Here is a 16635-nt window from a genome sequence, read left to right as displayed (position 1 = left end):
AACTTTTTTAACAAATCAAAAACTGAAAAATTGGGCGTGCAAAATTATTCAGCCCCCCTTAAGTTAATACTTTGTAGCGCCACCTTTTGCTGCGATTACAGCTGTAAGTCGCTTGGGGTATGTCTCTATCAGTTTTGCACATCGAGAGACTGAAATTCTTTTCCCATTCCTCCTTGCAAAACAGCTCAAGCTCAGTGAGGTTGGTCCATTTTAGTTTATTAAACTGAACACTAAAGAATACAAAATAACAAAGTGAATGATACAAATGAAAACTGAAACAGTCCTGAAATGTGAAACAAACATTACAACAGGAAACAATCACCCACAACTCAAAGGTGAAACCAGGCTACCTAAGTATGGTTCTCAATCAGGAACAACGATTGACAGCTGCCTCTGATTGAGAACCATACCAGGCCAAACACAGAAATCCCAAATTATAGAAAAAATAACATAGACAACCCACCCAACTCACGCCCTGACCATACTAAAACAAAGACATAACAAAATAACTAAGGTCAGGACGTGACACATACACACATTGCCATCTGCATGATCCAACTCATAGTCATTGTTATGTCACTAGAACAGAGAACATGCAAGTGCAGAGAATGTTTGGGGTATACTATGCCTTGTATACTTGCTTAATCTTGTTGTCAAAAAACTGCTGCTTATGTCAGGAACATTTAAGTGACAAGAACAATTTGCAAGGTATAAAGTGCATTCGGAAAGTATTCAGACCCCTTGACTTTTTCCACATTTTGTTAAGTTAGACTTATTCTAAAATAGATTAGGAAAACATGTCATTAATCTACACACAATCAAATAAAAATGTATTTGTCACGTGCACTGAATACAACCTTACAGTGAAATGCTTACTTACAGGCTCTAACCAATAGTGCAAAAAAGGTATTAGGTGAACAATAGGTAGGTAAAGAAATAAAACAACAGTAAAAAATACAGGCTATATACAGTAGCGAGGCTATAAAAGTAGCGAGGCTACATACAGACACCGGTTAGTCAGACTGATTGAGGTAGTATGTACATGTAGATATGGTTAAAGTGACAATGCATATATGATGAACAAAGAGTAGCAGTAGCGTAAAAGAGGGGTTGTCAGGTGGTGGGTGGCGGGACACAATGCAGTTAGCCACTGTGCGGGAGCACTGGTTGGTCAGCCTAATTGAGGTAGTATGTACATGAATGTATAGTTAAAGTGACTATGCATATATGATAAACAGAGAGTAGCAGCAGTGTAAAAATGGGGTTTGGGGGGCCACACAATGCAAATAGTCCAGGTAGCCATTTGATTACCTGTTCAGGAGTCTTATGGCTTGGGGGTAAAAACTGTTGAGAAGCCTTTTTGTCCTAGACTTGGCACTCCGGCACTGCTTGCCATGCGGTAGTAGAGAGAACAGTCTATGACTGGGGTAGCTGGGGTCTTTGACAATTTTTAGGGCCTTCCTCTGACATCGCCTGGTGTAGAGGTCCTGGATGGCAGGCAGCTTAGCCCCAGTGATATACTGGGCCGTACGCACTACCCTCTGTATTGCCTTACGGTCAGAGGCCAAGCAGTTGCCATACCAGGCAGTGATGCTCTCGATGTTGCAGCTGTAGAACCTTTTGAGGATCTCAGGACCCATGCCAAATCTTTTTAGTTTCCTGAGGGGGAATAGGCTTTGTCGTGCCCTCTTCACTACTGTCTTGGTGTGTTTGGACCATTCCCAATACCCCATAATGTGAAAGTGAAAACAGGTTTTTAGAAATGTTAGCAATTTTCTATATAAAAATTACAAATACCTAAATTACATGAGTATTCAGACCCTTTGCTTTGAGACTCGAAATTCAAATCAGGTGCTTCCTGTTTCCATTGATCATCCTTGATGTTTCTACAACTTGATTGGAGTCCACCTCTGGTAAATGCAATTGATTGGACATGTGCATGGTTGACAGTGCATGTCAGAGCAAAAACCAAGCCATGAGGTCCAAGGAATTGTCCGTTGAACTCCGAGACAGGATTGTGTCGAGGCACAGTCCTTGGGAAGGGTATCAAAAACTTTCTGCAGCATTGAAGTTCCCCAAGAACACAGTGGCCTCCATCATTCTTAAATGGAAGAAGTTTGGAAACATCAAGACTCTTTTCCTCGAGCTGGCTGCCCGACCAAACCGAGCAATCAGGGTGGAAGTTCCTTGGTCAGGGAGGTTACCAAGAACACGTCACTCTGACAGAGCTCCAGAGTTCCTCTGTGGAAATGGGAGAACCTTCCAGAAGGACAACCATATCTGCAGTACTCCACCAATCAGGTCTTTATGGTAGAGTGGCCAGACGGAAGCCACTCCTCAACAAAAGGCACATGACCACCCGCTTGGACTTTGCTAAAAGGCACCTAAAGGACTCTCAGACCATGAGAAACCAGATTCTCTCGTCTGATGAAACCAAGATTGAAGTCTTCGGCCTGAATGCCAAGCTTCACATCTGGAGGAAACCTGGCACCATCCATATGGAGAAGAATGGTGCTGGCATCATCATGCTGTGGGGATGTTTTTCAGAAGCAGGGACTGGGAGACTAATCAAGATTGAGGGAAAGATGAACAGAGCAAAGTACAGAGAGATCCTTGATGAAAACCTGCTCAGGACCTACGACTGGGGCGAAGGTTCCCCTTCCAACAGGACAATGACCCTAAGCACAAAGCCAAGACAACACAGGAGTGGCTTTGGAACAAGTCTTTGAATGTCCTTGAGTGGCCCAGCCAGAGCCCATTCAAACATCTCTGGAGAGACCTGAAAATAGCTGTGCAGCGATGCCCCCCATTCAACCTGACAGAGCTTGAGAGGATCTGCAGAGAAGAATGGGAGAAACTTCACAAGTTCAGGTGTGCAAAGCCAGTAGTGTCGTACCCAAGAAGACAGTACTGAGTAAAGGGTCTGAATACTTATGGGATATTTCAGTTTTTGATTTTTGATGAAAAACATTTTTTTGATGAAAACCTGTTTTTGCTTTGTCATTATGGGGTATTGTGTCTAGATTGATGAGGGTGAAAAAACTATTGAATCCATTTTAGAATAAGGCTGCAACGTAACAAAATGTGGAAAAAGTCAAGGGGCCTGAATACTTTCCGAATTTACTGTATGTGCAAGACCACTGCAAACTCATTCATTCTAGTTTTCACAAATTTTCACTCTATTTTTCTCCCTCCATCTTCTTGTAGAGTATGGGCGTCGTGTGAAGGAGAGGATGCACAGCAACATACCCCATCGTTTCAACTTCGGACTTAACATGAGGGCCACCAAGTGTGCTGTCTGCTTGGACACCGTGCACTTTGGACGGCAGGCCGCCACCTGCCTAGGTTAGTAGGTCCTACTGTACTGCACTGCCTTTCTTCCTCATCACTGTTGTGGTAGCACTGCGGTTGAACTCATGAGCAATGTCCCAGACCACTGCATTATGTTCATTACCAGGGCTCCAGACTGTGTCTACCTGCCCGGATACCTCTTTTGCTTTGGGATAACAAAAATGCTCCCGGAGAAAGAAAGGTGTTCTGATTGTATAACATTTTGAAATCCAATTGCTGGAGAGAAGAGGTTCTCAGCTTTTTGTTGCTATAATTTCAGTTTTTTAACTCTGTGCTGATTAGCAACTATTTTACAACTGAAATATTTGATATAGCTTTGAGACACAGAGCGCGCAAAATTATTATGTGCATTGGCCATTGCGATTGCATAGATCTCATTGGGCCAGAGGCTACAACTGCAAAAAAAATTGGGACATTACATTTACTTTTAGATTAATACATGGCAACTAACAGTGGGTATTATATTTGGAGTTAGTGATTGAGCGATTGATGTGTTTTGAGTTTCCACTTACTCGAGTGATGAATTGGCCCCAAATAAATTAGCCTATGATATTTGTGCAGGCAAATTCATCTCTATTGAACAAAATCAAAAAGGTAACACTAAATTATAACAAAAGCCTAATTGTCAACCCAAGATGACAATCACTGGATTAGGAACCAAATTTGAGTATTTAGAATCACAACATGAAAAGATGATGAAACAACCTATTTCTTGAATACAATCTCAGTGGTCTATAAAAAAAATGTAATAAAGCACAGTGAATGACTTTCTAAAATGATATTTTTTAAAATCATATTGTGTGACGCTGCGCAAAAAAAGTGGAGGGACCAAATAATGGGCTGGTGCCACCAACCAGTGCCACCAGGGGGAAATGTTAGTCTGGAGCCCATACTGTATTTCAACTTTTTCTTGAAATCAAACTTTTCTAGCTTGTGGTCCTTATTTTCTATAAAAAATGTTTTAATTATACCTGACACTTGTATACAGGTATGAAGATAAAATGGATTGACAACACAACTTCTCAGAGTACTTGTTTTCAGCCACCATAACTCTAAAATCAATCCTACAGAATGAATGCCTTTTCTTCTTTCTCTTCCTGGTCTACTGTAGAGTGCCACACCCTGTGCCACCCCAAGTGCTCGCCCTGCCTCCCTGCCACGTGCGGCCTGCCGGCGGAGTATGCTACCCACTTTTCAGAGGTGTTGTGTCGGGAGAAGGCCAACTCCCCTCCCCTGCAGCTCAAAGAGGCTGCTGGCCATGTACGCCTGGAGGGCTGGATGAAACAACCCAGGTCTGTGTACTTATATTTGTCATGGTTCCACCTGTCAGCAGAGGGCGACAGAGACCATCCTAGAGCCAATTATGACAGTCAGGTGTGTTATATTACTCATTATGATTTCCCCTCTCAAAAGAGATGTATTTTCTGTTTCTCTTTGCAAAAGCTAGAATTGTTTACCGTGTGCGTTCGTTTCCTGAGTGAGTTTGCGAGACTTAGTGTTTTTTTTTTTTTCAAGTGTACTGTTTATCCTTAACCACTGAATCCTTGTCTGGTCTCCTCTGCACCTGGGTCCAACCTTACCACGTCACAATAGTAACCACTTTATTATGGACATTCTTCTGTTTACCTGCCTTACCTTGCTTTATGTAGAGCACTTTGAGAATTTCTTATAAAGCCCTTTTTAAACTAAACATGTTTTTCCTTCCCTACTCCTCCTCTTCCTCCTTGGGCATGAGCTCTGGGTATGGTGCTTCACAGGGAAAATGTAACACCTGTGAATATTCTGGTTCATAGTGTGTGTGTGTCTGCAGGAACTCCAGGCGGGGCCAGCAAGGCTGGGAGAGGAAGTATGTGGTGCTGGATGGGACCAAGGTGTCCATCTATGACTCTGAACCCAGAGAAGGTACTGCTCCTTGACTTGACTCTCCTTTTGTGTTTATTCAACAGACTGATTTGGCAGTGTTTTCATGACCATGGTCTGCTGGGACTTGTCCAATAGGAAATGATAATTATTTGTTTAGCATTGCAAAAAGTTTTGCTGCGGTTTTCTCTCATGAATATGACCCTGGTGTGTTATCTACCAGACTCTCTGAAGCCAGAGGAGGAGTTTGAACTGTGTCTCCCTGACGGAGAGGTGACTATCCATGGAGCTGTGGGAGCCTCGGAGCTCATCAACACGGCTAAGTCAGGTACAGTTACAGTGCACCTGTCTAAGGAGGAGTAGGGAAGGAGAAAATACGTTTAGTTTAAAAAGGGCTTTAGAAGAAATTCTCAAAGTGCTGGTACAGGTTGTGTTGGTACGGGTCCACCTGTCTCAACTTCTGTTTTTTGCTAAATTCCGCCATCTGGAACATACAAAGTTAATGGTCCCGACATTAAACCGAACAAAAGTTATAGATGTCTCCTCCAGATATTACTCATTTAAGTAGCTTAATCAGGTGTGGGTGTGTGATCAAGTCATGTTTCTTCAATCTGTCATCTTGTTGTGTTGATACTCTTTGTGCAGACATCCCATACATCCTAAAGCTGGAGTCTCACCCTCACACCACCTGTTGGCCTGGCCAGTCCCTATACTTCATGGCTCCCAGCTTTCCAGACAAGCAGCGCTGGGTGGCTGTCCTGGAGTCAGTTGTAGCTGGCAGCAGGGGCTCCAAGGACAAGGTTGAGGCTGACGCGGTGAGTGTGTGTCTGTGCATATCTCAAGAGCCATCTTCAATCTCTAGTCAGTTGATATTTGAAGTATTGTTGTAACTTTTAATGTCTCCATCTGAGTTCTCCTGCTAGTGCAGTAGAGTTTATAAATGAACCACACTCAAACATGAAAGAGCAAGACTTTCTTGGTGTTTGCTGGAGAGTAGGGTCAGGTGTATTCACACTCAATAGTCTCTTTCTCTCCTCTTCCCACCCCTTTCCCTCTCTTTTTGTCTGCATGTTGTCCCTCTACTATCTGTTTGTTGTCAATGATTTTTATGTATGAATACATATTTTACGCATATTTTACACTGTATGTGTAAATATACTGAGGTGTTGTTGACCACACTGTAGACAGCTGTTCCTAAAAAACAGAAGAACCTCTCCCCATTGGTCCAGGTAAAGATCTGCATGAGCCTGCCTTATGCTTGGGCCAACAGAGCATGCAGACACACACTTACTGTATACATGTACAGACATATCCAAGCACACAAACTACACATCACTATCACGCATACAGTAAATGCAAACACACACTCTCACGCCCTGAAAGGCAGCCACATGCCCACACATGCAGCACTCATGCAGCGCCTGTATGTGAGATGGCAATGTTGAGCAGCTTTGTCCCCTGGCTTCATGCATGCACTTCCATGTTAAAGGTCATGTACTCTACGCCCAACCAATGCAGCCCAACGATTGATCAACTGGCCGCGTCTATTGTTTAGGGATTGATAGATTCACCATCCATTGCTATGTCTTTATAGTTGTTTCAAGTGTCTGTTGTTAATTTAGATTAATTTTTTTATTTTCCCCCCAAGTGTCCATATCCAGCAGCTAACAGTCATGTCTGTGTTGTCACCTGCTCTGTCCTGGCACACTCTTGCCTCTTGTCACAGCCATTGTGCATATAACCTGCTGACCTGTTGCTTTCCCTCTCCTATATGATGACAGAAACTTCTAGGGAATTCTCTGCTGAAGCTGGAGGGAGACGACCGGCTGGATATTAACTGCACCCTGCCCCTCACCGACCAGGTAGGATCTGCAACTAAACCATGCTACTGCCTTGAGGTATACCTTTTATCATGGATGGAATAATACTTGGCGATCTAAATAGATCACTCACAAGAATGTGAAAGAAACATGGCTTTATTTGCTCAATTCTTAACAGCAAAATATGTATGCGATGGGTTATGTTGCTATTTCCCCATTCGAACTGTGTGGCCTTCTCTCTCCCTCTCCATAGATAGTGTTGGTGGGCTCTGAGGAGGGCCTGTATGCCCTGAATGTCATTAAGAACAGTCTGACTCACATCCCTGGCCTGGCCTCCGTTTTCCAGATCCGGATCCTCAAGGAGCACGACAAGCTGCTCATAATTACTGGTTAGTGTTTGGGACAAACTGTGTCCAGGCAAGGTTGCTGTTGCATGCAAGCGTAGTTCACCGAAACAGTTACAGTATATTAATACCACGATTATAGAGAATGTTAATACAGTGTAATATCTGTTTATTATCCCATCTGTTATTGTGTGTGGGAGGGAGTATGCAGTTTGTACTGTAGGTGTTTGTGCTTACTGTAAAAGTACTTTGTGACAACTGCTGATGCAAAAAGGGCTTTATAAATAAATGATTGATTATGTCTATACCATGTCTGGTCCAGGAGAGGAGCGGGCTCTGTGTCTGGTGGAGATCAAGAAGGTGAAGCAGTCACTGTCTCAGTCCCACCTCCCGGCCCAGCCAGATCTCAGCCCATACATCTTTGAGACGGTCAAGGGATGCCACCTCTTCTCCTCTGGCAAGGTGTGAGCCACCAATTTACGTTTCTCTTCATGGATTGTTTTCACCTTATCGAAATAGAACGCAACATTGTTTTCTGTTAAAATAATGAGTCTTAGTCATAGTCATAGCGCATAGCAAATTATTCACACCTTTTGATAATGCATCAAGATGTCTGTTAAATTCCTTGACACTGTAGACACAACTGATTGATCTCTGGAGTGATTGTTGTCTGACTGTTTTGCTTTTGTCCCTTGTGCAGATTGAGAATGGCACGTGTATATGTGCAGCCATGCCCAACAAGATCACCATACTGCGCTACAACGACAACCTCAATAAGTTCTGTATCAAGAAGGAGATTGAGACGTCAGAGCCCTGCAGCTGTATCCACTTCACAGGCTACAGCATCATCATCGGCACCAACAAGTTCTACGAGATCGAGATGAAGCAGTACATGCTGGAAGGTTGGTCAATGACTCCTCACACAGGATGCAAGTTAATGGTAGACACTTATCTCGGGTTAAATGGACTGAAACAGGAAAGGACTACCTGGACTTGTCCAAAAATACATTTTTGTATCGTTGGTTGATTGATTGGTATGGGGACCTCTCTCTTGCAGAGTTCCTGGATAAGAATGATGTGACGTTGGCCTCGGCCATCTTTGCAGCCTCCTCCCACAGTTTCCCCATCTCCATCATCCAGGTCACCCAGGCACCGCAGAAAGACGAGTACCTGCTCTGCTTCCACGGTCAGACAGATGTTTCTTTCACATTCATACACATTCTATAGGCCGTGTGTGTGTGTGCGTGTTTGTGTGTGTGCGCGGCTGGTTGTGAGAGAGGGAGAGTTTCTGCTGTCATTATGATTAGTGAAAGTGCTACTACCAATTTCCACACAGTTTACCTGCAAGAATGATTGCTAATTTCTGCTTGTGGTGATTCAATGTCCAGAGTTTGGGGTGTTTGTGGACGAGCATGGCCGCAGGAGTCGAAGTGAGGACATCCAATGGAGCTGTTTGCCTCTCTCATTTGGTAAGTCAAATAATGTTTTACCACTATAAGGATCATCTCGGAAGGATTGAAGCATTGCCATTTAGAAAAGTGTTATAAGACATTATAAGGGCTCGTACATGCTTATAACACAGTGCTCCTCTCCATTTCAGCCTACAGAGAACCCTACCTGTTTGTGACCTATTTCAACTCGTTGGATGTGATTGAGGTCCAGGGCCACTCTGCTCTAGGGTAATACCACCTCCCTGATCCTTTAGTTTACTGAAACCCTGAATGAGTTAGCATAACATTGTAAGATTTTTCAATGGGGATATTGTGTCTTGTTCAGGGCCCACTCGTACGCTCACCTAGACATCCCCAACCCGCGCTACCTGGGCCCAGCCATCTCCTCCGGGGCCATTTACCTGGCTTCATCCTACCAGAACAAGCTCCGGGTCATCTGCTGTAAGGGGAACCTGGGACAGGAGGGGGAGCTGCAGAGGAATGGCTCTGGACGCAGGTACATGGCTCTTACTTTTTCTTATTTATTTCTCTCTTTCACTCACTCATTCCTCCCCAATGCTGAGCGATAAACTGAAATGTTGGTACAAATGTTTTGTTTTTTAAACAACCAATTGACAGACCTTTGTTAAATTATTTGAATTCCATCTCCTTCGTTTTTTTCCTGTGAGCTCCATGCGCACATTGCTTAATTTCTAGAGAAAAATCAGATCAAGCCCGAACTATGCGATGTACTAAGGAGTTGTAGTTTCCAACAGGACAAAATTCTACATAGTTTAGCTCAGAAAACATGGTAATTACTAAATCCATTGCGCGCCGGTATGTTTCTTTTACACCTGCTACATAAGGTTAGTGTCGGGAAGACACAAGAGAGAAGACTGAGTGATCAAGAGGGATAGAAAGCAGTTGCTTGACGAGGTACAGTATCTGTACCTGACAATACATGATTGATAGTTTGTTTTTGTAACGGATGTCTTCGGGAGAAAGAGAGGAGGAGCAAAGCGCAGCGTGGTAAGTGTTCATGATGATTTTAATTAAAGAAAGCACTGGACACTGAATCAAAACAATAAACGATGACGTGAATTTACAAAACCGAAACAGTACCGTGTGGCCCAAACAATCACACGGAAACAAACACCCACAAACGAAAAGTGAAACCCAGGCTACCTAAGTATGATTCTAACAACTAACGACACCTGCCTCTGTTTGAGAACCATACTAGGCCGAACACAAAAACCAACATAGAAAAACAAACAGACTGCCCACCCCAACTCACGCCCTGACCATACTAAAACAAAGAATAAAATAACAGAACTATGGTCAGAACGTGACAGTACCGCCCCCAAAGGTGCGGACTCCGGCCGCAAAACCTGAACCTATAGGGGAGGGTCTGGGTGGGCGTCTGTCCGCGGTGGCGGCTCTGGCGCGGGACGTGGAGCTCACTTCACCATAGTTTTTGTCCGCCTCCTCAACCGCTCCCGTGGCCTCTTATGAGCAGCGACCCTTGCCACCGACCTCGGACTGGGGGCCCTTGCCACGGGTCCCGAATGGATGGGAGATTCCGGCAGCGCCGGACAGGCGGGAGACTCCAGCAGCGGGAGACTCCGGCAGCGCCGGACAGGCGGGAGACTCCGGCGACACCGGAGTGAAGGGCGATTCTGGCATCGCCTGGCTGACTGACGGCCCTGGCGGCTCCTGGCTGACTGACGGCCCTGGCGGCTCCTGGCTGACGGCTCTGGCTGGCTGGTGGCTCTGGCGGCTCCTGGCTGGCGGCTCTGGCGGCTCAGGACAGACTGGCGGCTCTGGCGGCTCTGGACAGACTGGGAGACTCTGGCGGCTCAGGACGGCAGGGTAGCCTAGTGGTTAGAGCGTTGGACTAGTAACCGGAAGGTTGCAAGTTCAAATCCCCGAGCTGACAAGGTACAAATCTGTCGTTCTGCCCATGAACAGGCAGTTAACCCACTGTTCCTAGGCCATCATTGAAAATAAGAATTTGTTCTTAACTTCTTGCGTCGAGCAATCCCGTATCCGGGAGCGTAATCATAGCCTCAAGCTCATTACCATAACGCAACGTTAACTATTCATGAAAATCGCAAATGAAATGAAATAAATATATTGGCTCACAAGCTTAGCCTTTTGTTAACAACACTGTCATCTCAGATTTTCAAAATATGCTTTTCAACCATAGCTACACAAGCATTTGTGTAAGAGTATTGATAGCTAGCATAGCATTAAGCCTAACATTCAGCAGGCAACATTTTCACAAAAACAAGAAAAGCATTCAAATAAAATCATTTACCTTTGAAGAACTTTGGATGTTTTCAATGAGGAGACTCTCAGTTAGATAGCAAATGTTCAGTTTTTCCAAAAATATTATTTGTGTAGGAGAAATCGCTCCGTTTTGTTCAACACGTTTGGCTAACAAAAAACCCCGAAAATTCAGTCATTACAACGCCGAACTTTTTTCCAAATTAACTCCATAATATCGACAGAAACATGGCAAACGTTGTTTAGAATCAATCCTCATTGTGTTTTTCACATATCTATTCGATGATGAATCATTCGTGGCAGTTTGGTTTCTCCTCTGAACCAAATGGAAAAATGCACGCAGCTGGAGATTGCGCAATAATTTTGACGGAGGACACCAAGCGGGCACCTGGTAAATGTAGTCTCTTTTGGTCAATCTTCCATTGATATGCCTACAAATATGTCACGCTGCAGACACCTTGGGGAAACGACAGAAAGTGTAGGCTCATTCCTGGCACATTCACAGCCATATAAGGAGACATTGGAACACAGCGCCTTCAGAATCTGGGCATTTCCTGTTTGAAATTTCATCTTGGTTTCGCCTGTAGCATCAGTTCTGTGGCACTCACAGATAATATCTTTGCAGTTTTGGAAACGTCAGAGTGTTTTATTTCCAAAGCTGTCAATTACATGCATAGTCGAGCATCTTTTCATGACAAAATATCTTGTTTAAAACGGGAACATTTTTTTATCCCAAAAAAGGTAAAAGAGTTTTTTTAAAAGGACAGATACTCTGAAGCTCAGGAACTGACTTGCCTAGTTCAACTAAAGGTAAAAAAAGACTGTTTTTTTCAGGAAAAGGAGACTCTGGCGGCTCAGGACAGACGGGAGACTCTGGCAGCTCAGGACAGACGGGAGACTCTGGCGGCTCAGGACAGACGGGAGACTCTGGCGGCTCAGGACAGACGGGAGTGTCTGGCGGCTCAGGACAGACGGGAGACTCTGGCGGCTCAGGACAGACGGGAGCACCTGTAGGAAGAAGACGGAGAGACAGCCTGGTGCGGGGGGCTGCCACCGGAGAGCTGGTGCGTGGAGGTGGCACCGGATAGACCAGATCGTGCAGGCGCACTGGAGCTCTTGAGCACCGAGCCTGCCCAACCTTACCTGGTTGAATGCTCCCCGTAGCCAGGCCAATGCGGCGAGGTGGAATAGCCCACACTGGGCTGTGCTGGCGAACCGGGGACACCATGCGTAAGGCTGGTGCCATGTACGCCGGCCCGAGGAGACTCACTGGAGACCAGATGCGTAGAGCCGGCTTCATGGCACCTGGCTCGATGCCCACTCTAGCCTGGCCGATAGAGGAGCTGGAATGTACCGCACCAGGCTATGCACACGCACCGGGGACACCGTGTGCTCCACCGCATAACAAGGTGCCTGCCCGGGTCCCTCTCGCTCTCCGGTAAGCACGGGAAGTTGGCGCAGGTCTCCTACCTGACTTCGCCACACTCCCCATGTGGTCCCCCCCCGATTTCTGTTGCTGCTGAAATGGCTCCATAGCATAAGTTGCCAGACACGTGGCATAGTCTGGCAAACTAGGTGGCACCTGTCTGCATATGGGTGACATAGGTTGGCATACATAACTTGTGAGCTTTCTGGTAATGGTATTCTTCCATCTGATACACCATGCATATCTGAGACCTGGATTAATGCTGGTGTTTATTCTTTGCAGGAGGAAGTGTGCATTTTACTTAAACATGGCATTACTTAGACATTGTCTATTTAATAAGTAAAATACATCATGGTAAATAAAAGGTGGTTACTACTTGTATTTTCTGAGACTCCCTGTATCTACCAATCAAACAGCTGCATTAATGTAATATTGTAGTGACAGTTTGCTTAGAGTTAGCTTTTTTTAACCACCCTCTCATACAGTTTGACCTTGTGGGTTTCAAGATGTTTAAAGAACAGAAGAGAGGGTTAAAGAGTGGCATAGGGTTCATTGCAATTTTTCTCATCTTCACCAAAAATATGTTTGTACTCTAATGTATTTATAGTAAAAGACAGAAGGACATCCAAAATGTAATTTGTCAACCGTCATTCAGCCATTATCCATACATCGTACTCTTTCTGTGCAATTTAGGACAGAAAAATGTATGTTTGTTAAAGCGCTAGGAAAATGACCAGCTGGAGTTGTCATATCATTGATTCCATAATCCTCCGTGTAATATAAAATGGGACATTTTACTTCTGGAGCGAACATGGTGACGATATGACAAAATGTCTTTGGCTCTCCAATCCATCGATGGATACAAATGTGCAGTGACAGAATCAACCATATCTCATTTTTGTCCTGTACACTTGCTCATGTTTTGTCTCCTACTGTGACAGTGGCTAACCCATTAGCTGTTTGCATAATCTTCAGTGATTTCAATGAGAATTGCTTTCTCGACATCCAAAGCCATTGCTTGCCACTGTCTTGATTTCATTTTACATAGCTATTGAGAGTATTACACTAGCCATAGTTATGATTGACATCAGCTTAATATAAATATATTTATTTAATGCACCACTTTGGACCAAGATCACTTCTTTAAGCTGGATGCATTAGTTGCTGTTTCATGGTTCTGTTCAGTAACTTCATCCAGATACTCCCCTTCACATCAGGGCAGCAGTATACTATGCAATGCTGTTTACCCTGTGATCTTTGTCCTGTGGCGCCCTGCTCTGCCCTTTCCATCTCCACAATGGGTCTCTCCAATACCTCCTTTTCATCCACAGCCCCAACAAGCGTGGGCCGCCCTCCTACAACGAGCACATCACCAAGCGCCTGGCGGCCAGCCCTGCATTGCACGGTGACCCGGGCACGCCACACCGCTACCGCGAGGCACGCACCGAGTTCCGCCGCGACAAGTCACCCGGCCGCCGGCCACACTCGGTGGAGAGGGAAAAGTCTCCCAGTGGCAGGATGATGATGGACCCGCGTCTGGCCAGGTCTCCAGGGAGAGCCTTGGGGGGGGATCTACGCCTCGGTCGCTCCCCAGGGAGGTTGATGGACCGGGATGTGAGGAGGGAGAGGTCGCCGGGACGGGGGTTCGAGGAGCAGCAGCATGGAGTTCGCCAGAGACTCCACACCAGCTCCGGACGCACGCCCCTCACCACAGTCAACAAGGTTAGAGAGTAGACTATGTATGCTTCCCAAATAGCCCCAATACCCTATTCAATGATTTCCCTTGCCTGATTTACAGGACATAACATGAGTGGTATTGGGTGACTTGTGAACCCTTTTCCCTATTTAGTGCACTACTTTGGACCAGAGCTCTGTCTTCTTCAGTATGGCATAATTTTGATAGATTCTTTGGATATGCTGAATTACTTGAAAATGTATTTTTCTATAAGACTTTCCTATTTCAGTGATGAATCGTCTTTGATCAAGCCTTAATGATACCAAGTCATGTAAATTCCTCTAACTTCTGTGTTAATGCCATAACACCTGACCAGATCTGTCTCTGATGTTCCTGTACAGGTGTGGGATCAATCATCTGTTTGAGGAGAGAGAAGAGTGACATCCCCCTTACCCGGGTTAGGGAATAGGAGGTTGGTCAGAGTATTACATCACCCAGAGAGTCCAATAGGAAAAGCAGCTAAAGCGTTGAAGACCCACTGTCAATGTTGAATGTCAGAACTATGGGATTTTACTAGAATAAATAATGGTTAATGCAATGTTGATATACAGTAACAAATCATTTTTTATATCCAACATTTGACGTCTGCAAGGACCAAAACACCTTAAACAACATTTGTCACAAACACTGAGATAAACGCTTGGAATATCTGCTCAATTAAATCCTGGAAATGTACAGATAAATCTCAGAGTTTAGAAACACAACTAAATGTTCTCCTGGATTTTCTCTCTCCCCTGTGCATATCAGCTAGATCAGTGGTGGGCATCTCCAGTCCTAGAGGGACACACTGTGTGCAGGCTTTTGTTACAGCTCAGCACTAATACGCCTCATTCAAATAATCAACTAATCAAAGTCTTCGATTTAGATCAAGTGGAATTAGGTGTTTGTTAGAGCTTATCTGGAATAAAGTCGACACACACACTGCAGCCTTCTAGGATTAGTCCATCCCTGAGCTAGATGACTACACTAAAACACACTAAAACCACACTACCCACAATCCCCAGCACCAACTGACTCTTGCAACAGGACCTTTATAAATGACCATAATGCTAATTGACACTGTAAATAGGCAGACTTAGGTTTCTTCCAAAATGGCACCCTACTCCCTATACACTGCACTACTTTGACCAGGACCAACAGGGATCTGTAGTACTCTATATAGGGAGTAGGGTACCATTTCAGACAGAGCCATGCTTTTTATAGATACTGAAAGGGAACCTCAAGGCTGGAAAAGCCACATCTATTTTTGTTAAAGCGAAAAGTGATTGTTACATGTATGTGTCTTCTTAAATGTCAAATGAATATTATTGTTTTAAAACGTCCTTTATCAAGTGAGCATTTTGCCTTGGACCCATCTTGTGTAATGCACTTCTACACGCAAAAGCAAACATGCGGCTTGAGAGATCATTAAGCTTACAACATACTACTTCAATATTCATTTTTTACCGCAATCTCCCTTACCCTCTTGTATATACCCCCCAAACTGTTGTTTATGATTGATTGATGAAGATTTTTTTTTTTAGTTCTACTGATTTGTCAAAGGCATTGATGTACTTAAATGAAAAAGAAATATCCTATGCTCTTCAGCATCATATTCATTTCAGTGAACAATGACGGCGATTCAACGCTGGAGCATGTGAGCGATACAAAAAAATATATATTTATACATGTTTTAGTTTGCATTAAATTGACATTTTATGGGTGACATTTTCCTACTGCTGAACACCTCACGCAGCAAGAACATATGGTATTTTCAGTCACATAAGCCTACTCTTTATACTTTAATATATCAACTTACTTTTGATGTACTTATTCTTTATATTTGCTTAACATCAGCCCCCCCACACACACACAAACAAATGATTTATATTCAACCATGACGACCAAAATTCAGTGTAGCAGTGAAAGGTCACGTAGCAAATTCTTGTAGAACAGGTTAGCCTACATGTGAAATAAACATTTTGCTCACATCCTCTATATGCATCTTTTACTCAGCATCTGGGCGGGAGTGTACAAGGTTGTAAATTGACTTCATTTCATATGTGCCTAGCAATTTAACATCTGCTACCTAAGTCCATCCCTCTACTTTTCCACTTTTTGGAAACTTTGCGAGTGGCAGAATACCAACGTGAGATCGGTGCATTTTGCGGATTTTGTTTAGAGGAGAAACATGTCGCCCTGTTCTCGATATGATGATGTTGATGTCTTACAAATGATTTACTAGCTTTCCCTGTAGATTTTGTCACACAATATTAAACATAACCAATGTCTTTATTTACTGTCGTATCCTGTTGTTTTGATGTTTCTTTTACCGTTTTTTAGAAGAGGAGATCGGAGTTCCGATCAACTTACATTTGAAGTCGGAAGTTTACATACACTTAGG

At 44.1% G+C, this 16635-nt stretch overlaps 1 protein-coding gene across 6 annotated transcripts in view; it reads left to right on the top strand.

Annotated features, from left to right (window-relative positions):
• LOC112254787 (citron Rho-interacting kinase) overlaps positions 1-16635 on the top strand; it is a 47247-nt gene extending 30612 nt beyond the window's left edge. For 4 of the 6 annotated variants that reach the window (XM_024427640.2, XM_024427641.2, XM_024427637.2 and 1 more), the window contains 16 exons: positions 3208-3345; positions 4463-4643; positions 5162-5253; positions 5435-5539; positions 5857-6026; positions 6396-6440; positions 6993-7073; positions 7285-7420; positions 7698-7837; positions 8076-8277; positions 8433-8561; positions 8764-8844; positions 8976-9054; positions 9152-9322; positions 13849-14239; positions 14594-16635. In XM_024427640.2, coding sequence (XP_024283408.1) covers positions 3208-3345; positions 4463-4643; positions 5162-5253; positions 5435-5539; positions 5857-6026; positions 6396-6440; positions 6993-7073; positions 7285-7420; positions 7698-7837; positions 8076-8277; positions 8433-8561; positions 8764-8844; positions 8976-9054; positions 9152-9322; positions 13849-14239; positions 14594-14617 — 2165 coding nt within the window. In that variant the 3' untranslated portion in view covers positions 14618-16635. The remainder of the gene's footprint in view (positions 1-3207; positions 3346-4462; positions 4644-5161; positions 5254-5434; positions 5540-5856; positions 6027-6395; positions 6441-6992; positions 7074-7284; positions 7421-7697; positions 7838-8075; positions 8278-8432; positions 8562-8763; positions 8845-8975; positions 9055-9151; positions 9323-13848; positions 14240-14593) is intronic. The other 2 variants (XM_024427638.2, XM_024427639.2) reach the window with 1 other exon arrangement.

This window comes from Oncorhynchus tshawytscha, linkage group LG07 (assembly GCF_018296145.1).
Source record: "Oncorhynchus tshawytscha isolate Ot180627B linkage group LG07, Otsh_v2.0, whole genome shotgun sequence".
In the NCBI taxonomy this organism is placed as follows: Eukaryota; Metazoa; Chordata; class Actinopteri; order Salmoniformes; family Salmonidae; genus Oncorhynchus; species Oncorhynchus tshawytscha.
Note: the sequence above shows the minus strand (reverse complement) of the source record. Positions and strands in the feature narration are given on the sequence as shown.